Here is a 25,496-nt window from a genome sequence, read left to right on the forward strand (position 1 = left end):
CCAATACAACTTTGAAACTGGGTGTTTATGCGCTTTGGCCTTGATCCGAGTACTTATGCACAACCGCTTATGGCCCCTGTCTTCAAAAGACACACCCAACATGTTCAGCAGGGTAGACAGAGTATGAAGACAGCTGCTCTCTTGCTGAATAGATATGATAGACCTGCATAGAATAAACCACACAGCAACAGAATAGGCCCTCTCCTCTCTGCTGTCCATCTCTCTTCAAAGAGTGTGGCGCATCATGCTGGGGTGGCAGGAAAATTCAAGGACTATCAAAGAAACATTTAAACATTATAGTATACTATGGTGTATAGTGTCTATATGCAGAATATGGATACTGTAGATATCTTTTCAAAATGAGAGCAAAAGCATCCATTTTAGCCAATCCCCACGAAGGAATGAAACATGCGAATGTCCCATTTTAAAAGCTTTCTAGCAATTGGAGGATGTTATGGGCTGCACCAAACTCCAGCTTTCTGCATACACTCTGGGGTTGCGGCACTCATCTCACTTTACTGGCCGAGGGAGCCGGCGTACAGCTTCTGGGTCATGTGGCCAGCATGACAAAGCCACTTCTGGTGAACCAGAGCAGCGCACGGAAACGCCGTTTACCTTCCCGCTGGAGCGGTACCTATTTATCTACTTGCACTTTGATGTGCTTTCGAACTGCTAGGTGGGCAGGACCTGGGACCGAGCAACGGGAGCTCACCCCATCACGGGGATTTGAACCGCTGACCTCCTGATCGGCAAGGCCTAGGCTCTGTGGTTTAACCCACAGCGCCACCCGCTTTCTGCACAGTGTGGATCTACTAACTATTTTGTGGTAGAGAAAGAGATGCATCATATATCGCTTTCTCTAGTAAAAAGAAGAAGGATGTCTTCAGCTATATGCATATCCAATTTCATGCCCCAATGTGGAAATACATTTTAATAATCCTGTGAAATTGTGAGTTAGCCAGTCACTCAGGGAGGGCCAATGGCCAGATCTTCCAATACTGTTGATGTAGTTGCCGGGGGTGGAGGTATAGGATGGGGTGGAGACCCTGAAGGAGAGGGTGTTTAACCCTTTCCACTTGGGAGCCAGTGTGGTGTAGTGGTTAAGAGCGGTAGACTCGTAATCTGGTGAACCGGGTTTGCGTCTCCTCTCCTCCACATGCAGCTGCTGGGTGACCTTGGGCTAGTCACACTTCTCTGAAGTCTCTCAGCCCCACTCACCTCACAGAGTGTTTGTTGTGGGGGAAGAAGGGAAAGGAGAATGTTAGCCGCTTTGAGACTCTTTCGGGTAGTGAAAAGCGGGATATCAAATCCAAACTCTTTTTCTTCTTCTTCTTCTTGTACCATTTTCCTGCTCTAAATCACCCCCTGTTGCCCCAGTGATGTGGGGGAAGGCAGTATGGCACCCATATGCTGCTTGTCTTTAGTCTTCCCCTGAGGAATAACAGCATTGCAGGGAATCCCCTCCCCCCCCAATTTCCCCAATTTTTAATGGGCAAAACCACATGGGGGGAGCAGTTACAGCCCCCAGCCCCCCACCCTGAGCTGCTTTTATATTTCAGAAAAGACACCTGGAGGTGTCATCATAAGTCTCGTGTATCATATGTAGTTTGACGCTCAATGTTGCCCATGAATGTGACAGCATATTATAAGGAGCACATGATAGATACTCTCAGATAATTAAGCATAACAAGGGCCTGATTGGGCTGGATATTACACTGCATTGATCCTGGTATTTAACCCAGCCGTATATTCTAAACTCACTGCCTGTTTGCCAAGATAATCAACAAATGCATCTGGACCCTCACACTCTCTGTTACAAACTGAACAAAACATTGTTTTCAGCCAAATTTCATGCATACAAATCGTCAGTTCAAAATTTGGTGCCGCCATTGTAACAGCGCCCTTTTGAAAGGCAGTTAAATATGCACCATGCTCACTATAAAGAATATTCTGAAACCTTTTTTAATTTTTATTTAACAAAATGTATGTACTGCTTGGTTGTAGTAAAACCTCTTAGCGGTTTTACCATGATGGTATTATTGTCCAGCCACCTTCATTTAAAATTGACACAAGAAGAATAAACTCTGCTAGGATGCTGTTAAAAATCAGAGATGCTCCAGAAACAGTGATGTGGCTGTTTTTACAGTAATTTTAACAGCGTGTTGTATCTGCTTATTTGAAGATGGTGATATTTTGTATTGTTACAGAGAATTCATGTCAAGCTTACTTTGTGGGGATATACAGTGAAGACATCAAATTAGCATATTTTAAGTATTAACATAATACAAAATTCTTTTTGTGTCTGCTTGAGATAATAACAGTAAGCCCTCCATGGGATGACAGCCTTTGTGCAGGAGGGGGGGGAATCACAAATGATGAGAGCTGCACTTTGTGTCTATAGACATATGAACGGCTCCTTCCTCACCGTGCTTTTCAATGCTCAAGAGAAAAAACACCCAGTACCCCGTGTAACCCAAATAAACATCTGAAACTGAAATATGGCGGGCAGGCAGGCATGTACAGAGACTGGAGTACAAATCCCCACTCTGCTAGGATGTGGGGCCTGTGCCCAAGTCACAGGCTCGAGGTGAAGATAAAGTTGAATAACACATCCCTGTGCGCCCCATGGCGGGTGGGTGGGATACAAAGAGTAACCCACGCAGCCCAAATTGCCTTGCTTCTTCCCAACTTATAGCATTCAAATTAAACAAACAAAAACACCACCAATCCTTCTGTGTAGCAGGAGATTTCAGAGAGAATTTTGAAAAGGGGCAATGACGAGAGAGTATTGGGAAGTTGCATCTGCTTTTAATGTTTGGTTGTTTGTGGATGTGTTTTTTTTTTCTTCTTCCTTTTTTCAAATATTCACAGATAGACGTTCAGAGAATGCTAATGTGGAAAGCCATTTTACACATTGTATAGAATGAAGTAATCAAATTCTTAACTGTACTATGGAGACTAGGGAGGACATATTTTGAATGCTTCCCTGTATAGTAAACTGACATATTAGGAATAAATAAATTAAAAATTAAAAAATGTCCAGTAGCACCTTAGAAACCAACTAATTTTGTTCTTGGTATAAGCTTTCGTGTGCATGCACACTTCTTCAGATATGGCACTTCTTCAGATATGACATTTAGGGTAAGATCCACTTCTTTGTCACGTGTATTAATTTACTGCATGGCTGTAGTTTTTATTTTTATTTTTTTAAAAGGTAGGAGAGCATTCCAAATGGTTACAATCAAGAATCTTCTGCTGTCCAAATGGGTGGAATCAAGGATCCCTGCATCTCATTCTCTGTAATGAGCTGAATAGCGATCTCTTACTTTGACACTCCTTTTTATTTTATTGCATCTTCGACTATCACTTTGCATTACCTCTGACTTTTTTTGCGGTGCCAACTACCCAATGTTTTGTTGAGTTAACTAGTAAAATCATCATGTTCTGTCAGGGAACCAGTACTGATGTTCAAAAGCACACCATGGAGGTCCCAAGCCCTCATCAACTCAACGTTTTTGCTGCAGCTTGGCTGTCCTCCACCTCTGGTCCACCGCATATTGTCCTGCACACCATCCCTGACCTGTTTTGTTGTTGTTGTTCAGTCATTCAGTCATGTCCGACTCTTCGTGACCCCATGGACCAGAGCACGCCAGGCACGCCTATCCTCCACTGCCTCCCACAGTTTGGCCAAACTCATGCTAGTCGCTTCGAGAACACTGTCCAACCATCTCATCCTCTGTCGTCCCCTTCTCCTTGTGCCCTCCATCTTTCCCAACATCAGGGTCTTTTCCAGGGAGTCTTCTCTTCTGATGAGGTGGCCAAAGTACTGGAGTCTCAACTTCAGGATCTGCCCTTCCAGTGAGCACTCAGGGCTGATTTCTTTAAGGATGGATAAGTTTGATCTTTTTGCAGTCCATGGGACTCTCAAGAGTCTCCTCCAGCACCATAATTCAAAAGCATCCATTTTTTGGCGATCAGCCTTCTTTATGGTCCAGCTCTCACTACTGGGAAAACCATAGCTTTAACTATACGGACCTTTGTCGGAAAGGTGATGTCTTTGCTTTTTAAGATGCTGTCTACATTTGTCATTGTTTTTCTCCTAAGAAGCAGGCGTCTTTTAATTTCGTGACTGCTGTCAGCATCTGCAGTGATCATGGAGCCCAAGAAAGTAAAATCTTTCACTGCCTCCATTTCTTTCCCTTCTATTTGCCAGGAGGTGATGGGACCAGTGGCCAGGATCTTACTTTTTTTGATGTTGAGCTTCAGACCGTATTTTGCACTCTCCTCTTTCACCCTCATTAAAAGGTTCTTTAATTCTTCCTCACTTTCTGCCATCAAGGTTGTGTCGTCAGCATATCTGAGGTTGTTGATATTTCTTCTGGCAATCTTAATTCCAGCTTGGGATTCATCCAGTCCAGCCTTTCGCATGATGAATTCTGCATATAAGTTAAATAAGCAGGGAGACAATATACAGCCTTGTCATACTCCTTCCCCGACCTGTTACTTCCCACTTAATCCATTATATTCTGAGGTGGCTCTGCCTAAACAAATAATAACCAATAACCTGCTTCTGCCTAGAGAACCAGTATTTCTTAAATCAGAAGTTGGCAATCCTACAGACTTCCTAGCGGGCAGAGTATGGGCACAGAACTTGCAATATGGGCAAACTTTGTCAAGTAACCATTTGGAAGGTTGGAATGTAGTCATGTAAGAGGCCTGCCGGGCTTCATTTTTTTCCATTTGCAGAATTACATTTTGGCAATAAATTGCCTTTGTTTTGTTGTGTTCCGTATTCTTACTCTGAACACACCAACAGGGGAAGGAAAGCGCTATCTTCTCCTTGCAATGCACAACCCTTATCGATTTATGAAAGTTATGCCTGTAAACAGTCGGTGTTTTCTGTGTTATCCGGGATATTTCAAAATACTGTCACTTGAAATTCAGTGACATTCTCTCTCCCCACTCTTGCCCCAAGGCTGGATAAAACAGTTTGGCAATTGTTATCCATGCCGTGTGTGTGTGTGTGTTCGAGAGAGAGAGAGAGAGAGAGAGAGAGAGAGAGAGAGAGAGAGAGAGTGAAAGCTGCATGATTTGATTTCTTTTTACAGCAAAAATATTGTTCTTCAATCCCTTTGGAGTTGTTGAGTCAAGTCCTCCTGCCAGTAGCACTAATGAAAAATACGCTGCCATGATGTGCCAAGAAATTGTGAGGTGCCCGCCTCTCCTCCCCCACAGCGTTGTTTCTTCTTACACCACCCAATATCCTAAAGACAATTGGAAGAATGAAGCGAACATTGCTATTTTGACAACTGTGCATGAATTACAGGAGCTGCAAGACATGGAGTAACGCAGTGCTGGAGCTGGAGGAAGCTTCTGTAGGGGAGGGGTGCTTATCTTCCATCTGATCTAATTACTGTACTGCATTTGGGAGAAAAAATATATATAACTGCTGTATTTTCCCCTACTAGTCAATGTGAAATGTGAAGAGTTTTCATTCTTCGCACAACAGCTCCAGATACGGGGTAGTAGTGGTTAAAAATGGATCAGCTCTTGATTGCAAAGATTGGTATATTAATTATTTTATCATCATTGTGTAATCCCAAAACACGGAAGAAGCACACTGCACTTAAAGGGCAGAATTTTACTGAGACCAAAGAATATTAGAAATGCTATAAAAAGGAATAACTTGAGAGCTCTTTTCAAATGAGGATTAAACATAAAAGGTTACAAGGATTTTAAAAGCTTTTATTACTATTCAGAATTTTAATTACTCCCTCAATATTACTTACTCAGATCTGTGGATTCTTGCATGCTTCCTTTCCATGTTTTATTTTTTTAAAAAAAGAATTAAGCATTTTCCCAGAGCATTAATTCAGATCTGAACTGAATGCTTATAGCAAACTTTTACATTTGGCAGATCTGAACATTCACAGTTCAGATAAAAAGACCCTCCTGATTTTGAGAGACTTGCAAATAAGTTTTCTAAATAATAATAATAATAATTACTACTAGTACTACTACTATTATTTATGCTCAAGGTGGCTTACAGATAAAAATAAGAACTAAAATATAAGAAGGAAAAATGCAGATCTTGTGTTGCTTTTCAGTCAGCTCTACTAAATTCTCTGCACCTACACGGGCAAATAATTTGGAGCGCTGCAATATCTTCTTTCCCAGCAACTCAAGTTGTGAGCCAATAAACTGAAGCTCAACCCAGATAAGAGTGAGGCACTGTTAGCAAGTGGTTCCCTAGACCAGATGGGTGGGAGGTTGCCTGCTCTTGATGGGGTTACACTTCCTCGAAGGAGCAGGTTTGTAGCATGGGGGTACTCCTGGATCCTTTGCTGTCGCTCGAGGCTCAGGTGGTCTCAGTGGCCCGGAGTACCTTTGTTATGTACTAAGCTTGGATCCTAGAACAATAGGCAGGTAGGATCCTAGAATGCAACAACTGATTGGCTTGTAGGAGCAGCCCAATCAGACCCCAGGAGGAAGTTACATCAACCTATTAGGCTGGTAGGATCCTAGAATGCAACAACTGGTTGGCCTGCAGGAGAAGACCAATCAGGCTCCAGGAGGGAAGCAGAATCAGCCAATCAGATGGTACTCATGTATATAAAAGCCTGAGGTTTGGAGGGAAACTCAGTCACTGTTTTACAAGCTGCAATAGAGAGCATGAAATCGCTGCAGGACTCCAAATATATTTCAACCTTCAATCATCTTCAGCGGGTGGCCCTGCTATGCCCCTATCTGGACGGGGATAGCCTACTTTTGTCTTCCATGCTCTGGTAACCTCAAGGTTAGATTACAGCAATGCGTTATACATAGGGCTGCCTCTGAAGACGGTTCGGAAACATGAGTGGGTGCAGAACTCAGCGGCCAGGTTGCTCACCGGAGCAATTTTAAACTGATCCTGGTCCAACTGCACTGGCTACCAATTAGTTTCCAGGCCCAATTAAAATGGTTGGTTTTGACCTACAAAGCCTTAAATGGCTCAGGATTACCTTAAGGACCACCTCTCCCCATAGGAACCACCTCTGCTCCTGCAGTCATCATCTGAAGCCTTTCCTCATGTGTCTTAGGTCAGGAGGGTGGCAACATGAGCACGGGCCTTTTCTGCAGTGGCTCCGTTTATAGAATGCTCTCCCTAGTGAGGCTCGCCGGGCACCTGCATCATATATCTTTAGGCACCAAATGTGTTTGTGGGAAGGGTTGTTATTGTTTTGTTTTTAATAATAATAATAATAATTGAAGAGGAAAATAGACAAAAGCAAACCTTCTTGCTCATCCATTTCTTAGCATTATACAAACTTAAAAGTGTATTATACAGAATGGATCAACAGGCACAAAATATAAACACAAGAAAATAAACAAATTCTGCACAGTAAATAAATAAAATGTACAGTCTGATATTATCCTGATATTTATGGTACTATTAGATTCTGATGTATTGCTGAACGTTGCTTTGTTTGATATAAGTTGCTATTTTAAAGTTATTGTGACTTTTATATTGAATCAGATTGTTACTATTAATGTTTGATATTATATTATGTTTTTATGTGTTGGGGCGGGGTATTAATAATAATAATAATAATAATAATAATAATAATAATAATAATAATAAAAAAACTGCAAACAACCAGTCTTTCAATGAACTTATTTTTCTGTCCTCCTTTAATCAATTTTCTACTGGGTTAATTTTTGTTGTGTTCCATATTCCACCATATTCAGCTATCAATGGAGTGATTATTTTATTCCATTTTGCTGTTATGCACATTTTTACAGCTGTAAGTAAATTGACAACAACTTGATTGATGCCACTAGCCAAGTCCTTAAGATAACATAATAAACACTATTCTGGGATTCTGTATTATTGGAACAGCTGGCCACTTCATTAATCGGATCCAACATATTGGTCCAAAAAGATTGCATTACTGGACAGCTTAAAGAAAAGTGCAACATATTTGCATCTCCAGCAAGAATCATTTGCTTAATTCTAAAACTGATAACTCAGAGAGAGGGGGGTAAATTCCAACAATATTGTAGAAAAACATCTTCCAAATCAGCTGATTTTAAGTTAGCTAGCATGCATTCTTTCATGCTGAATCTCATCTGGATCTCGTGTCCCAAGTCTCTTCTTCATAAAATGCCCACCACTTAATTTGCTTCAAATCACCCCTGGCCACTTGGGTGAAACTCTCAGCTTCAAGGATCAGGGCTGCTGATAAACATGCAGTTTGAGCTTTAATAAGGGCATTTGGATGTTGCTAGATATACAGGCCCCAGGTTCTTTAAGGACTTTACAAATTAGGACTGGCACTTGGAATTGTGCCTAGAAATTTTCAGTGAGCACACCTAACTCTGCTGGATTTTCGCCACTGAATTCTGAGGCTTCCAATTTCAGAATAATGAAGAAAATTGCATTAGGTATAATCCATTTAGAAAATGGCAGCAAATAAAATTGAGAAGTGTGCCTTTTAAAATATAAATTAAAAGTTCCTTTTCTTAATAATGCCCTTTAATTGAAAAAATAAAGTCATTGCTTTTTGAGATGCCAATTAAGAACCTCAAAACCGTCACTTTAATTGTTTTCGGTTTTCCCTGCTAAATGGATTATGAGAAAATTAATAGCCCCAACTACTGAAGATTTACTTCACCAGACACCATCACCAGTTTGCATCGCGATGGAATTATAAGATTGCTGATACACTGTTAACCAAGGGGGTGAATTTATATAGTTTTATTAGATTAAAATGAGGACATATATTTCGTAATCACATCTCTCCTGCCTAATGATTCCTCAAGATTGGAGAGTAGACTTCCTTTTTCTTTTCTTTTCAATGCAGGAATGCTTTGAGGAATTCGTTGTAGGAGATTTTGGAAGTTAATCCTTTGTCATAATATTCCAATATGTGAAAGAATTCCTCTTCAGACAAGTCGATGCCATACTTGCGGAGCACCTGCAGGACACACAGAAAACTGACATTGCTTATCGTTAATTAGGAACAATCCGGGAAAGTTAGCAATAGGCAACCAACACAGAACTGAAACATTCACACAATTCAGTTAAGCAAAACTGCCTCGTACAGAATACCTGGACTTATTTTCTACCTAATGTTCCCATGGCAACCCCCATCAAGGGTGTAGGGTAATTTGTGAATTAGGCCAAGCGCAATATGATAAGTGATGTTTGCACTGCGGACTGGTTCTGGTTTTGTTCCTCCTGGGAGTTACAGTTCTGTGTGACAAGGGCTGGATGCACATTTTTAGTGCGTAGAGCCTACAAGAGCATACATAGTCTACCCTACTGTTGACCCAACTACATACAGTGGTACCTCGAGTTACAGACCCTTCAGGTTACATACTTACTTAACCCAGAAATAACGCTTCAGGTTAAGAACTTTGCTTCAGGATAAGAACAGAAATTGTGCTCTGGCGGTGCAGTGGCAGCGGGAGGTCCCATTAGCTAAAGTAGTGCTTCAGGTTAAGAACAGTTTCAGGTTAAGAACGGACCTCCGGAATGAATTAAGTACATAACCAGAGGTACCACTGTATTCACAATTGCTATGGGAATCATTAGTGTTACACTGTATTTGTGGCAAACTTGTAGCATGTGGCTGTCGTATGTGTTTGTGTCTTCAGACATTGATAGACAAACATCTGGGAAACCTTGCACAATCATTTTTCAAATGCGCACATGCGTGACATGTCTGATTTTATTTCCATGCTTTCCTGTGGGGAACACGGGTGTAACACTACTGAAATCAGAGAAAATTCATTTCTAGAAGCAGATATGCTAACAAGCTAGTCTTTTACGAGCTCAGCCTGGAAAGTTGTATACTGCAAAGGTCACTGGTACTCGAGCCCAGAAATCTAGAAAAATCCAGATTCTGCTGGGTTTTTCTCCCATAACTTTCCAGATCATGCCCTGATTAGGACAGTCAAGTGTACTACTTTTCAGAGGACATCCTCTATTTGAAGGGCTGTGATATCTGAGTCTGGTTTAAAGCCTTGGAATTGTCCCATCAGCAATAATATAGTAATTATTTATAATTCTGCTTCCATCCATATGTTTACACATACCCATTTTATGCAAACCTTTGCTGATGCTTTTTGGCAACAAACAAGGAGCCACCAAAGCCTTGATTCCACCTCCAACCTGCCAGATCTCTCCAGGTTTTGCCACAGATTGCCAAAGTTTTCTGTTGCTGTACCTGCCTGGGGTCTACACTAATCCTAACCAAGAAGCCGGCATTTGTGCAATCAAAAGTTGAGAATCCTCCCAGAGAGTGGCTGAAACTTTCATTTTAAAGACAAAGGTGAAAATCCAGCAAAGGCTTATATATCCTTGCAGCTAAAGGGGATTGGTTAAAACTTCTTGCTCCCCCACTCCCCATGTTCTGGGTGATGTTCTTTCTTTCGTGTTAGGAGAAGGAAAATGTTCATTTTGTGGCGGCTTTTAGGAGATGCTTATTATTTACATAGGATGTGTTAGAAGTGGGATCACCTTTGAAGATGGACTGGAAACTGGAGTTAAACAAAAACAAAGGGGTTAGTAAAACTACTGAGTGGTTAATGACAACATGTCTCACTGGTAGTAGAGCAACTTCCATGTAACACCATTTAAAAGTAAATTGCAAGCGCAGAAGCCTGATCCAGATTGGGACTCAGTTGTGGTGGCAATGAGCGTTCCCCCACATCAAATGGGGTGCGCCTTTTGCGTGGTTGCGAGTAGCCCCATTGGATCACGGTGGCAGCTCCTGGCAGTTGGTCTTGGCATCGCCTTCCCCAGGTTGGGATACTTGTGGACTCCACCTACTCTAGCAGCCGCCCAATCCCGGCTGGGTAGGCGTTGCCAGGGGGATTGGCCAGGTAGAGGGAGGGATTATGCAGTACACACAATAGAACTTGAGTCATACCTGGGAAGCGGCCGTTGGATTCAGAGCTTCCCCACCCTCCACTCCCTCAATTGACGCTTACCGTATATACCCGAGTATAAGCCGACCCGAATATAAACCGAGGCACCTAATTTTCCTACAAAAACCTGGGAAAGCTTATTGACTCTAGTATAAGCCGGTTCACCTTTGCCGCTGTGGAGGAGGAGGAGGAACGAGCAGCCCGAAAGCAGCCCTTTGAACTGCTCCTTCCTCTTCTTCCTTTGCCAAGTTTGCATTTATGCGAGCAGTTCAGGAATGGAACAAGCTGCCTGGGGACAGTAATGAACCGCCATTCTTGTACACTTCTTAAGGAATGGTTGACTGGGGAGAGCGGGTGGCGGCACGAGCGGAGAGAAAGGGCTTCTTTCTCGCCGCCCCCACCGCCTGCCTCACTCGAGTATAAGCCGAGGGCAGCTTTTTCAGCAAAAAAATGTGCTGAAAAACTAGGCTTATACTCAAGTATATATGGTACTTTGCAGGTTTAACCACCTTTTTTCCACAGCCACACAGGTACACAGGCGCTGCTATGACCAGGTCGCTGTTAAAGGGCCGGAAAGGACTTTCCCTGCATTGGCTGGTTTCACCTTTCCCGTAGCAATTCGTCACAACTTTGGCGGTTGCAGGCCTTGGGTGGAATCCTTTAGTCATCTACAAGATTGGGGGGCGTGGGGCAGTGACCCCCGCCCCCATTGCGGTGGCGATAACAGGGTTCCCGTTAAAGGGGTCTCAGGGGGAGGCATTGGCCATACGCCCTAGGTCGTCACTGCCCTCCGCTGGAAGGCGGCGAACATGGGGGGCAGGTGGGCTATCTGCTTGAACATATGTTCTCCAGAGCTAGCCCACTCCCCACTCATGCTGGATAACCATGAAGTTACCCAGAACCCCGGCTGGGGGGCTGGGAAGGATAAACGCGCAATGCCTGAGCCAAGGTCTTCCTACATCTGAATATTAATAAAGTTGTGGCCAATTTGTCATGCGTCGTTATTTCCCTCAGGGGCTGCCCCGGGGTCCGGGGGACTCCGCCTGGGGTTAAAACCCTCGTGACTATTTTATCTGCTTGCCATGTTGCTGCTGTTCTGTTGCCCGTTGTAAACCTTCTTGGATTCATACTGAAAGGCAGTATGACAAGTCTATAAAATCAAATTAAAAAATATTTTCTTTTAACTACTAATCTTTTATTTTGATGCTGGTTTTTTTGAGCTCCCCTGAGGTCCTGTTTGGATTATGAGGTAGAGCAGGCATTGAAAAATAAAGAGGCAAAGAAACCCCACATGTTTATCTCTACCACCTCGTCCTCTCGATATGCAAACACAAATTATGCTCAGAGAGCCTGTGAAGGTGTCCTGCAGTGCGCCTCCTCCTCAGGGAGACCCACCTCCACAATTATTAAAAAATATACAACACAAGATATAGGACTCCTCGTGGCTTTTCCATTTTCCTTGAGGAATCTCCGTTCCACTCTCACGTGGGTGAGAAAGAATAATGTAATTCAATATAATTCTTACACCCACCTGCCTTAGCAAAAAACACAAAAAATGTCCAAAATAAAGAAAAAACTGAACAGCTATACGGGGGGGGGGGGGCACAGGTGAAGTCATATGGATAGTTGGGTGGAAAAGGGAATTTAGCAGGTGTAGTTTGTCATGCAAAGCTGAGAAAAACACCATTTGCTTCAATTCTCTCTGCGGCACAAGTTGAATGCTTGCAAGTTACATTTGCCTTCTGGCTAAAGGGACTCTTCATTTGCTTGGGGTTGTGTGAATATGGGTCTACATATATTTGTTCCAGGCTAGCAGAGGATGGTTTCGATCCGTCAACCTCTGGGTTATGGGCTTCTGCTGTGTGTAAGCGAAATACAGTAACATTTGAAGTTAAGACCATGCATCAAACTGGTAAGCTGATCAGCAAGAATCTAAATGTGAAGCCAGCAATTAGGAATTAGCTACCTCATTTATGGAGTAAAGGTAACCTAACTATTACATAGCCCAATGCCTCTGGTGCAATGAGTTTAATAGCCCTTGGGCCAGTAAGATTCATGCTAAACTTTTATCTATTGGAATCTCGCCCGCAGAAGTCTTGAACTATGATCTTACCTTAGCAAGGAAAATTATTAATCAAAGATTGGACGACACAGAGTGGCAGCGTAATCTCATTCCACCAACTCATGTGCCATCTTACCTATCATCTCTCTCTATTGCCAGTCATCGTTTTGCTTTTATTAAAGCGCGTTTCAATGCTTTCCCTTCGAACACCCTTTTTCATAGATTTTCTAGGGGTCAAGTCTCGGTTTTATGTTCCCGTGATAACAGATCGATCGAAACACTTCAACACATAGTGCTTATATGTCCCTGATATTGTGCTGTTCGGAAGAACTTATTGTTACCATTAATCCATAAATGGCCTGGGCATCTGGTAGAGACTTTTATCTTGCTTTCTTATTGCAAGATACAGATCAGTATGTAACTCTTCAAACGGCGAAATTTTTAACTTCTGTTCTGACATATAAGCGACATAATGGATTGCTGTTTGGAAAGTGAAATTTCCTTATAATTCCCATATTTAATTTTGTATCTTTATTATGGCTTTCATTGTCTTTAAATTTTAAATTTAATGTGTGTATTTGCCTTAGTATTGTTTTATATGAGCTTAAAGCTGAAATAAAGTGATTGATTGATTGATTGAGTAAAGGTATTTTCATTTGCCTCCTTAAAAAAGAAGAGGTGGCCTTCACTGAAAAGGCCCTGCTTTTTCTAGCTGGCTTCTGAACTTCAGCAGTCCAAAGCAAGGCTCCATCTGATCACCAAAGTGTGTGGATTTGAATCCTCACTCAGTCATGAAGTTACAGGTAGGTAGCCGTGTTGGTCTGCCATAGTCAAAACAAAATAAAAAATAAGAAATCCTTCTAGTAGAACCTTAGAGACCAACTAAGTTTGTTCTTAAGAGCTTTCGTGTGCATGCACACTTCTTCAGATATCATAAGATATGGGCAGAATACTATAGTTATAATTCCTGGTTTTGTTACAATTTGTGTATTTTATTTAATTGTGGGGAAACTTGCATTTTAAACCTCCCCAGCAAAAATGCCACATTTCCTCATCTGAAGATATCTGAAGAAGTGTGCATGCACACGAAAGCTCATACCAAGAACAAACTTAATTGGTCTCTAAGGTGCTACTGGAAGGATTTTTTAAATTTTTTATTCCGTCATGAAGCTCACTTGGGCCAGGCTCTTCCTTGCAGCCTAACCTGCTCCACAGGGTGGATGTGAAGGAGGAACCTTAGTCTATGCCCACCGCCTTGAGCTTCTTCATGAAAGGTGGGATATCAGTTCCCTTGCTGCCAGCTAATTAAGGCTAGCCAGTGAATGCAATAAACATTGTTCAGTCAACAGTCACCTGTCTGAAATCCTGAACACTGAGCTGTCCAGTCCCGCTTTCATCATAATACTTGAAGGTTCGCCTCATCGGCCTCCAGCAGTGCAGGATCTGGGGCTGAATCCTCATCATTGCATTGAAAAAGGTCGGTGTTTGTGGCCCACGGGGATTCTGAGAAAGAGGTGGGAAAAGATCATTGCTCTTGAAGACCTATTCAGGCATTGTGTGTACGAAGAAAAGGCCCCACACCTGAGTGCTCTGCTCTGTGAACATCTTCTATTACTACTAATAATTATTTTATTTTTTATACCCCGCCCATCTGGCTGCGTTTCCCCAGCCACTCTGTGCAACGCTTCACAAATAGGAGTTCTTGGTACACCTTGACCATGAAAATCTAGCTGATGAAGAATTTTCGAAACAAGGCCTTGTCCTGGAATTTATTTCAACTGGAATTTGTTCCAATACCTTAATAATAAAACTGTTTGAAGACTTTAAAACTGATCTCCCGCCTGGCCAGAGTTCTTGGATTTTTTAATTTTTGACTTTACGCTTCACAAACAGACTTTCCTAGTGTAGACATCTGCACTGACACACGCGTGTCCATGGGCTGAACCCCTGAATGAGAGCTTGAGAGTCTTAATAATAATAATAATAATAATAATAATAATAATAATAATAATAATAATTTTTTATTTATACCCCGCCCTTCCCAGCCAAAAACCTGGCTCAGGGCGGCTAACACTAATTAAAATCACAGCAAAAACACAAACACAATCAATTTAAAATAACAGATTAAAATACAAATTTAAAAATTCAATATTAAAACTGCACTCTCATTTTTAAATAACCCACCAATAAAAGAATGAAGCATAAGTATCAAACAGAAAATACCAACCCAAAAGCCAGGTGGAACAGCTCCATCTTGCAGGCCCTGCGGAAAGATGCCAAATCCCGCAGGGCCCTGGTCTCTTGTGATAGACTGTTCCACCAAGTCGGGGCCAGTACTGAGAAGGCCCTGGCCCTAGTTGAAGCCAACCTAGCATCTTTGTCTTATCAGTTGTCATCTGCATGTACCCTTTTGGGAAGCCTTAAACGGAAATCCAGGTATACTCAGGTCAAGCAAATGGGAATATTTCTTTTGACAACCAGCAAGGAGAAGCAGGAAGAGCAGAGCCAGAGGGCAGTGGCGGATCTAGCCATTTGAGCACCCGGAGCGGCGCACATGCCATGCACCCAGGGGTGTGGCAATCTGCCCAGGGGGTGCGATCCGGCACAGCGGTGATCTGCTCAGGTGGATTTTGTCAACCCCCCCCCCTCAGGGATGACATCCAGGGCAGCCCTCCCCCACCGCCCCTTTCCTACGCCGCTGCCAGAGGGCTCCAGGGATTGGCAGTGGGGCTCCTTACCTAGGAGTGGGCTTCACCAGCTGCCCAGCAACGCCAATACCTGATGCCAGCTCAGCTCCCAGAGGAGGAAGTCTGACGGAAACTTAGCAAATGGCAGACGCAGAGAAGATGGCGTGGGGGGTATGGGCTGGAGGAAAAGGTTTCAAGGTTGTGCAAAGAAAGTATTTTGAGAACCGTTAAACAGACTGTGGCATACTAGAGCAACAGATATGGGCAGAATACTATAGTTATAATTCCTGGTTTTGTTTCATTTTGTGTATTTTATTTAATTGTGGGGAAACTTGCATTTTAAACCTCCCCATCAAAAATACCACATTTCCTCTTGTCTATTATGGCCTGAGTACTTTAAAAAAACAACAACCCAAAACTATTATTTCCCCCAAAACAGTTACAAGCATGAAGGCAGGGATAGGAATTAAGTGTAGCAAATGAGAGACAAATGTCCTGTTATTGCGCAACATGCCCTGGACTTGTCTCCCTTCAAAAATAGCTTCAGATGCCATCTCCTTGGTCATCAGAATCTCCTCAGGTAGCCAGAGAACATTTACCTGTACTCGTGGATTTTGGATTACAATCCTTTGCAGAGGGGTCACATCTTGGAATTTAAACAGCAGCACGCAACTTTGAAGGAAGTCACAGTAGGCAAATTTGCCAACACTATTGAAATCATATTTTGTTATGAGTTGTTGACTTTCTTCTTTGGTTAAATTCAAATTAAATTTTTCCAGTATAGCTGAAATAAACACAGGTGTACAGAGTAAACAACATGATAAACAACCATGCTTTACACGTGCACATCAAAGTGACAATTAATTCTGGGTAACGCAACAGGCCAAAATCGGATGAATAACATAGGCTCACATTTTTGAAGTTTAGTACTTCATTAAAGAGACACGGGTGGCGCTGTGGTCTAAACCAGTGTTTTTCAACCTTTTTTGTGCAAAGGCACACTTGTTTCATGAAAAAAAATCACGAAGCACACCACCATTAGAAAATGTTAAAAAATTTAACTCTGTGCCTATATTGACTATATATAAAGTAATTCTCTTGAATAGGAATCAAATAAACACAAAGAAAGTATTTTATAATTACTTTTCAATTTTTCCCACGGCACACCAGGCAACATCTCGCGGCACACTAGTGTGCCACGGAACAGTGGTTGAAAAACACTGGTCTAAACCACAGAGCCTAGGGCTTGCTGATCAAAAGGTCGGCGGTTCAAATCCCCACGACGGGGTGAGCTCCTGTTGCTCGGTCCCAGCTCCTGCCAACCTAGCAATTCGAAAGCACGTCAAAGCGCAAGTAGATAAATAGGTACTGCTCCGGTGGGAAGGTAAACGACGTTTCCGTGCGCTGCTCTGGTTCACCAGAAACGGCTTAGTCATGCTGGCCACATGACCCGGAAGCTGTCTGCGGTCAAACGCCGGCTCCCTTGGCCTATAGAGGGAGATGAGTGCCACAACCCCAGAGTTGCCCGCGACTGGACTTAACAGTCAGGGGTCCCTTTACCTTTTTTTTTTACTTCATTAGAACATTCTAAATATTAGAGCATTCATAAGCCATAGGGCTGTACATGCTTCCTCTGCACTGGAGAAAGGACAGCTGAACATTTCAACAGACTCCACTGAGCCCCCGCCTCCAGTCTCCTGCAGCAGTCACGTGATAGAGATATGTGAACCAGGGCTTGAGCTACTGTTTTCGCACCCTGTCACACTCAGAAATAGATTTGGCTTCAGAGATGTGCTGCAGAAGGTCAAACCAGATGGCATGGTGGAAACCACGTTTGTTGAATCATATGTCTGTCCTGTTCACAGACACATGATTCAACAAATGTGGCTGCATGGGTACGGAGACCTCAGCTCCTCTGATTTACCTCCCCATCCTCAATCCCTTCCACTTTTTTCTCCCAACTTTTACAATCCGGGGGCTGTGTTGGGTGGCGAAAGTGGAGAACTTTGGGTTACCAACCATGCAATATTGTCGGATTGGCTCCTTCAACTGAACACACTTTTCTAAAGTCAGGCCTTTACATGCTTCTTACATGAAAGGGATAAAGGTAAAGGTAAAGGGACCCCTGACCATTAGGTCCAGTTGTGTCCGACTCTGGGGTTGCGGCGCTCATCTCGCGTTACTGGCCGAGGGAGCCGGCGTACAGCTTCTGGGTCATGTGGCCAGCATGACCAAGCCGCTTCTGGCGAACCAGAGCAGCGCACGGAAACGCCGTTTACCTTCCTGCTGGAGCGGTACCTATTTATCTACTTGCACTTTGACGTGCTTTCGAACTGCTAGGTGGGCAGGAGCAGGGACCAAACAACGGGAGCTCACCCTGTCGTGGGGATTCGAACCGCCGACCTTCTGATCAGCAAGCCCTAGGCTCTGTGGTTTAACCCACAGCGCCACCTGGGACCCTATGAAAGGGATAGAACCGTGATAAAATAAACATGCTGGCTGCCATCAGATCCTTGTTACTTCCATCAAAGTGGTATATAACCAAGAACCTTTATGACTTTTTTATTCCACTAAGTGTTTGCTGACTAAAGTAGGTTGGGAGGGGTGGTGATTTATTTTCTTTTGCTGCTGTTATCTAAAATATAAATGAATTGTCTATGTATGTAACAACAGCAGCTAGGATTCTCCAAACACAAAAAAATGGAAGTAAGAAGTAAGGTGATGGACTCTGCAGAATTGGCAAAGTTAACAGCCAAAACAAGAGAATCTAACAATGATTCTCTTTGTGGAAGAATGGACACCCTTTTAGAACTATATTATATTATAGTTTGATGAACTCGCAAGCAGGATTTGAAATAGGAGTAACAGAAGGAATTAGAGAATACAGTATTGATGTGCTGGTATAAGAAACAGAAGGGATTGTGCAGCAGAGGGGGTGGGGTGGGAAATTAAAACACCATGGAAAATGGGGCGAGAAGTTGGGAAGAGACAAATTTATTATGTAAAATATAAATGAAGCAAATAAACACACACATCAGATTAGATTAGTATGCCCCAGTAAAGCTTCATGTGAGAGTACCTCTTCTCTTTTACGGACTGCCTTGCCAAATTGCCATTTCTAGAAATCACTGTGCTAAAGGACTGGCATCTAAGAGCAGTGAAGTCAATGGGCCAGCTTCACAATTTGAAATTTCATTCACACAACTTTTATTTGAAGGACAAGCCAGAACCTCCTTCTGGCCTGATGCATGACAGTATGACAGCTGTTTCCTGCTTCCACTTCTTTACCTAGTCAAGATCACTAATGAAGATTTAAGAAAACAACCAACCTAAAAAATCTTCTACTGCAACTTCTCCCAGGTGGTCTACATCCTTCTCTCTACATTCCTTCAGTATTTGTCTCCAGCAGTGCTGAACACGTTTCCGGATTTTACCTTCAATCGGTTTACAGTTCAGAATAGGTGGAGTATGAACTGCTGCAGTAGAAGGCCTGCTGCCTGCTGGGTCCTAAAATTAAGAGGAAGATTTTGACCAACTCGTAATTGAAGACCAAAAAAAGGAGTGCCAAGTGAATAGATTTCTAAATCTGTAGACGTTTGATGGATTCTTATTTGAATCTTCACTTCATTTTGAAAATCGGAATACTGAACACCTTTTACTCGAGGTTCAGAATTCAAATGCGCCTGATCCACCAGGGAAGCTCTTCTGAGCAATGCTGTCTCCTCATCCTCTTCTCCCTGGCTCCTTGCATTCTACATGGTTTTGGTTTTTTTTCAGTTTCGGCCCCCTCTCAGGTGGGCGCCATTGCTTGTTCATGGCAAGTTCCGACACCTCTTTTTCTGGAAAAATAGCACTTGCTGCAGGACTTGGGGAATGCAGTTTCTTCTGCACTGCAGTAGAGAGACTTCCCTCCCTTCTTCCCCTCCCACCACCACTGAAGCAGCAAGCAAGTGGCGAAGAAAGGATTGGGGCAAAGTCATGTGGATAAAAGGGAGGCAAGATTCCTTTTTTTCTGGCTTAGATTGAAGCCCAACCTCCAGCCTCCTAGTACTCACTGCCCATATGATGGCAGATCATGAGCCAACGAGACCTGTATTTCCAAGCCGTGAAATATAAAATCGACAGCATCACTTGTTATAAGTGGAAGCTGAAATTTATGAGTTCAGCCCTACCTGAAAGGACCTCAGGTACGAGGCCTTAAAATTATCCTTTCCTAAGAGATTGTGGAGTGGTATTGCTAGTCGGCACAGTCTTCTTGGTGGAGCCAACTGACATACAGGGGCGGAGCAAGGTAAATTGGTACCCGGGGGCAATAATTTTTTGTCAACCCCCCCCCAGGCATGGGAAGGTCAGGTGGTACCCGGTGTGGAAAATTTCTTGTCAACCCCCCCCATTGATTCCACCCCCCCCACAAAAATGGTTTTACGTTATTTCATATTTTCTTACAAAGGAATAATAAGTAATAAAAAAACACTTTTATTTATATCCCGCCCTCCCCGGCCGAAGTCGGGCTCAAGGTGGCTAACATCAGATACATAACATTGGTATAAAATCAAACAATAATTAAATTACCTCCTAAAAACATCTCAAAATCAATTTAAAGTCTAATGAGATGGCTTTCCACAGGGTTAGGGTTGGGAACAGTAAGTGTTCTCTGAACTGAAATATCAGCCTTCGTGACACAGGAAAACAGCCAAGTGAACAGCTATTTTGGTAACCGATATGCATGAAATTTCATATATATAGCTATATAATCCCTAGTATAAGATAAGACCTTCGGAGCAGACATTGTTCCTTGATAATTTGTCACCCCCTCCATTATGGAACCCGGGGCGGACCGCCCACCCCCACCCCCTTGATACGCCCCTGCTGACATATTCTCCTGCCAATCATCATAGGTAGAGAAACCTAACGTAGAAAAGTGTGTGTGTGTGTGTGCCAACCCTTGGACAAATTTAATAATGGCTGTTTTTCCTTTGTCCTTAAGGAGGCGGGGAGTCAATGTGGTATCCTGCAGATGTAACCCCCATCACCCCTGACCATTGGCTGGGGATGGTAGTTGGGAGTTCAACTGCACCTAGACAGCATCTTTTTGTGGTTCCTTTCCATGGGCGCTTACTCTTATGATCTCTTACTTACCAAGGCAGTAGATCAAGACAAAGAATGCCATTAAAAAATAAAGTGAAGCAGGTTTTCCATTATTAACTACAATCAGCTAGAAATATATATAAAAAAAACAATGAAAAAATTATCCAGTAGCACCTTAGAGACCAACTAAGTTTGTTCTTGGTATGAGCATGCACACGAAAGCTCATACCAAGAACAAACTTAGTTGGTCTCTAAGGTACTACTGGACAATTTTTTTAATTTTTATTTTTTATATATTTCTACTGCGTCAGACCAACACGGCCACCTACCTGAATCTACAACCAGCTATTTTAAGGTGTTTTCCAAACAATCTACCGTTAGTTGTTTCAATAGTTTTCTGGTCCATACATTTCCATAAGTACCTCGACCCTTTTACACCAATGCATCTTGATTGCCATTTTTAGCCCATACCCGGGTAAATGCTGTTCTGAGTTGGGAAAAACAGGGGCAGGATAGACCACCACAGAGTAGGGCATAGGATAGAGCAGGCCTTCACAACCTGCATCGCAGACAGGTGTCGTGGTTTGGAAGCCGCCACCACACCGCCCAGGCTCCCCCCCCCCCGTCCTAGACAGACAACAAAAAGTTTCCTCAAACTGCTGGTGGGCTTTGTGAGTCACCAGTTGTGCAAACCAAACCCAAGAAAGTGTGTTGGACTTGGAATGTGAAGACCTGGGCTCCAATTCCTCTTCAGCCACAAAATTCCCTGGATGGCCTTGGGCTAGTCGCTGTCTTTCACTTTAACCTACCTTGCATGTTGCTGTGAAAACCTAATGGACCTGGTGTGCCCCCCCCCCCCCCGTCCCAACCAAACACCTTGAAGGACAGAAATGGGATAAGTTGGTTTTTGTTTTGTTTTTTAAATAAAGAGCCAGGGTTGTACTTCCTGTGTTCTGGCTTTGGCCATGAAACACTTACTTTCTTTGGAGCTGGTGGAGAATATGCTGTTTGAGGCCGTGACGGTAATTGTGACCCTGGTTCAGCTGCTGTGGCAGGCTTGCTGGGGATCTCTGGGTGGTTTGTGGTGGGTGTATCTGGCATTTCTCCTTCCAGAATGAACTTCCTCAAGAATGCAGGGTATTTCAATTTTCCATTCAAGTCGAGCGGCACTGTGTTCCAGAGGTTTTCGAACTATTGAAGCAGAGAACCATGTTTCAGCGAATGCAAGGCCAAGCAAAGTATCAGACGCTGCATAATTTGAACCCAGGGCTCATGCATCCCTGGAAACGTCACTTTACCATATCATACCTAAGGGACCGTCTCTCCTGGTATGTCCCGGGTAGGACCTTAAGGTCCTCAAATAATAACTTTTTGGAGGTCCCGAGCCACAAGGGTGCTAGGTTGGCTTCAACTAGGGCCAGGGCCTTCTCAGTACTGGCCCTGACTTGGTGGAATGGTCTGTCACAAGACCAGGGCCCTGTGGGATTTGGCATCTTTCCGCAGGGCCTGCAAGACGGAGCTGTTCCACCTGGCCTTTGGGTTGGTTTCAGTTTAACCCTGACCTTTCATTCTTTTGGTGTGATTGGTGGGCTACTTAAAAATGAGGCTGCAGTCTAAATTAAATTTTAAATTGTATTTTAATCTGTATTTTAATGAATTGCTTTATGTTTTTGTTGTGATTTTATTGGTGTTAGCCGCCCTGAGCCCAGTTTGGCGGGGAAGGGCGGGGTATAAATAAAATTTATTATTATTATTATTATTATTATTATTATTATTATTATTAATTCTGCATGCCTGTGTCAGGGCCAGGCCATGGCTAAGAGGCACCCAGCACCACCTGACCACCACCACCTGGTGCCCACAAGCAGATGGTGCCCTTGCCACACATTTGCCTGGCGCCTGTGGGACACGCAGCAATTTGTGGCATTTAGTAAAACATTTTGAACTTCTTAAAGGTCCTGGTGCTGAAAGGAAAAGCTATGCTAGGTGTTGGCGCTGGGCCCAGGTTGTACCATTGATATAGCAGGGGTGGCCAACTTCCAAGAGACTGTGATCTCCTCAGGGAAGCCCTGTTTTTGGTGGTTCAGGTCATTTTAGGGGTGCAGGGAAAGATGTTGAGATTTTTTTTAGGGGAGCCAAAGTTTTTTAGCTTCTTTGGGGGAGCCACTGATCTACCAGTGATCTACCTGCTGGACATGCCTGGACTATAGCAAGGGTTGTGTGCAATCTGTGCTGCAAATGGCCATTTCCCTGATTGTTACTCTGGGTGCAGGATCGTGTTTAGGTGGAGACCCTCCAACGGCCCTTCAGACCAAGTGTTTGGGTCATCCATAGGTCTCCCACGTTGAGCTGTCTCTGTCCTAATTTAATCCTCAAATTTTAATTTAAGGGCCACTGTTTCAAATAAAGGAAGGCTTTGTGCAAGTGAGCATGCCGCTGTACCAGCAACAGAGCCAGGGTTGGGTCCAACAACTGGCGCAAGAGGGCAGGTTACCCCTTTTTATGTCTCTGGGATTCTGTCACCTCAACATGTTCGATACTGAGTCAATGCAAGTTGCTTGTCATAACAGGAATGCATGCATGGAAATAAAAGTCAGTGCTGTCAAGTATCCCGTTTTCCCCGGGATTCTCCCTTATTTCAAGCAGTTTCCCGCTGCTCTCCCTTATTTTTTATTTCCCTTAAATTTCCCGTTTTTAATGAAAGCAGGGACTGGGTGGGAAGACCTTGCCTGCTTGGAGAGAAAAGCCTCAGCCCTCAAAGCAAGTGGGAGCCGTTTCCCATGCTTACAGGGGGGTGTATTCCTCCCCCTGCATCAGCCCCTATCCGTTGCCACCGAGCCCCTCAGCCGGCCAATAGGGTTAGCTGGCAGGTGGAGCCTGGCTGCCTTTGAGCAGCTGCTGCTTCCTGTCCTGTTTTGATGGGATCAGACAAGAAGACAATGGGGCTCCATCGCGCAGAGCACATGGCTGCCCTCCTCTTTGCTCCGCTCCGAGCCCGAGTCTGCTTGGAGTTTACATTGCTGCTCCGCCCACTTTTGCTTCTGGCTCCGCCCACCACTGACATGTGACTGTCCCTGGGATAGGTGAGACTGCTGATCCCTTATTTTCAAATCCAAAACTTGACAGCTATGAATAAAGTGCCAGTATCAATGTGTCTTATTCCTAAGAAATGTAGAATCAGTAGAAAGGTAGACCATTTGTTCTAGATTTCAGATGTACAAACTGTAAAGTTTTGTTTTTCCTTCTTTTTTTTAAAGAACCCCTCTCTGACAAACAGTAATATCAGACCTTGAAGAAAACTCATCACCTCTAAGCCCTTGATACGCATGCAGCAAGTTGCAGTTAAACTTCAAAGGCCAGACCTACGTCTTGAATTTCTTTTCAACTTTCCCCCGCTGGCCAAGTTTCTGCCATATTATAAATCATAGAAAACAAAACACACTTTGCACTACATCAGAGGACAGCAACATGTTTTACAAGCATCAATTAAATATTATAAGTGCTTTGTGCACTAAGTTAGCAGAGACTATTTTAACAGCCGGTTGAAGGCCGTCAGCTTGGGATATGTGTACAATATCAACAGCTTAGTAGGGAAGGAAAGCTATCCACGATCCAGCTGAAATGAAGCTACAAGCTGAGCCACATGGAAACTTGACTGCTTTTAACATTTCATTGCTTCCTTGATGTCAAATGAGGGCGATATAATGATTGCTTTTCCAAGGTGGGTCTCAGACAGGCAGCTATTCAGAAGAGCATATCTAAGGACCAGCCGCAACACGGGAGATGCTCCCATGCGCTCAGAGACCATGCTGCTCTGGAGGCAACTGCATACAGTCGGAGTTTCTGAACTCTGCTCTAGGGTTCTCTAACACACCACCTGAGAACTACTCATGTGCCACAAGGAGCAAATGATTAAATAAGACCCCTTTCCCCCCTCCCCACAGAAGAGGGTGCCCATTGCACCTCTGTATGAGTTAGTGCTCTGGCTTTACCCCCATGCTATATCTCTGCATCAGGCATTGTGATTTCACTCCCCCCCCCCCATTCCTTGAGGCAGAGTCACAACACCATGAGCAGAGGAGGCGCCATCTTGTGCCTCAGCAATAATTCCAATCTGAAGGCAAGGCCGCAGCACTCACTAGCATAGAGACATGTCCAGGATACAAGGGCAAAATTTGCTTCCCATTCAAATTAAAGCCGGGTAGGGGGACATTGCTTCTGCTACATCAAAAGTTTGAGGAACAGTCCTTGAATATGTGAGAGGATAATGACACACAGACACATTATCTCCCACTTGTTCCAGCTGCTTAAGCTGCTTTCTGGGGGACAGTCCTATTTATTACTGCAGGTCCAGAAGGGGGGTGAACAGAATGACCAGGGAAAGACCCACAAAAGACACAGCAAATACAGTCTCCTACTGTCCTGCTGACCTTTAACCTCAAGTCGTAAGCTTGCAGCTCTCCTGACACCCCACCCCCTCCCAAAGATCCCTGCCAACCAGTTTTCTTACCTGCTCATCAGTCAAAAGGAAAAACCACCGGTTGCAGATATTTCTGAAGTCCTCTTTGGAGACAGTGCTTTCTTTTGTGCGATCTGCGTTTTTAAACTCCCGTTCGAGGGTCTGATAGCGAGTGCCTATTACTTCTTGAATACGGGCAAAGACCTCTTGATTGGACAGATCTCGGCAAGCAAATTTCTTATGCTGTCTCTCAGTCTAAGTGGAACATACATAGGGGAGGGGGGGT

The 25,496-nt window shown here is 43.6% G+C and overlaps 1 protein-coding gene across 1 annotated transcript in view; it reads right to left on the bottom strand.

Moving 5' to 3' along the window:
- Positions 1-8,722: 8,722 nt before the first annotated feature.
- The window catches only part of EFCAB6 (EF-hand calcium binding domain 6), a 122,836-nt gene continuing 106,062 nt past the window's right edge, over positions 8,723-25,496 (bottom strand). Inside the window, exons 25-30 of the mRNA XM_033148320.1 lie at positions 25,262-25,465; positions 21,730-21,942; positions 18,993-19,170; positions 16,263-16,447; positions 14,330-14,479; positions 8,723-8,957 (exon numbers count right to left, since the gene is read on the bottom strand). Of these exons, the coding sequence (XP_033004211.1) occupies positions 8,835-8,957; positions 14,330-14,479; positions 16,263-16,447; positions 18,993-19,170; positions 21,730-21,942; positions 25,262-25,465 (1,053 nt within the window). The 3' untranslated portion in view covers positions 8,723-8,834. The remainder of the gene's footprint in view (positions 8,958-14,329; positions 14,480-16,262; positions 16,448-18,992; positions 19,171-21,729; positions 21,943-25,261; positions 25,466-25,496) is intronic.

Source organism: Lacerta agilis, chromosome 5 (genome assembly GCF_009819535.1).
Source record: "Lacerta agilis isolate rLacAgi1 chromosome 5, rLacAgi1.pri, whole genome shotgun sequence".
In the NCBI taxonomy this organism is placed as follows: domain Eukaryota; kingdom Metazoa; phylum Chordata; class Lepidosauria; order Squamata; family Lacertidae; genus Lacerta; species Lacerta agilis.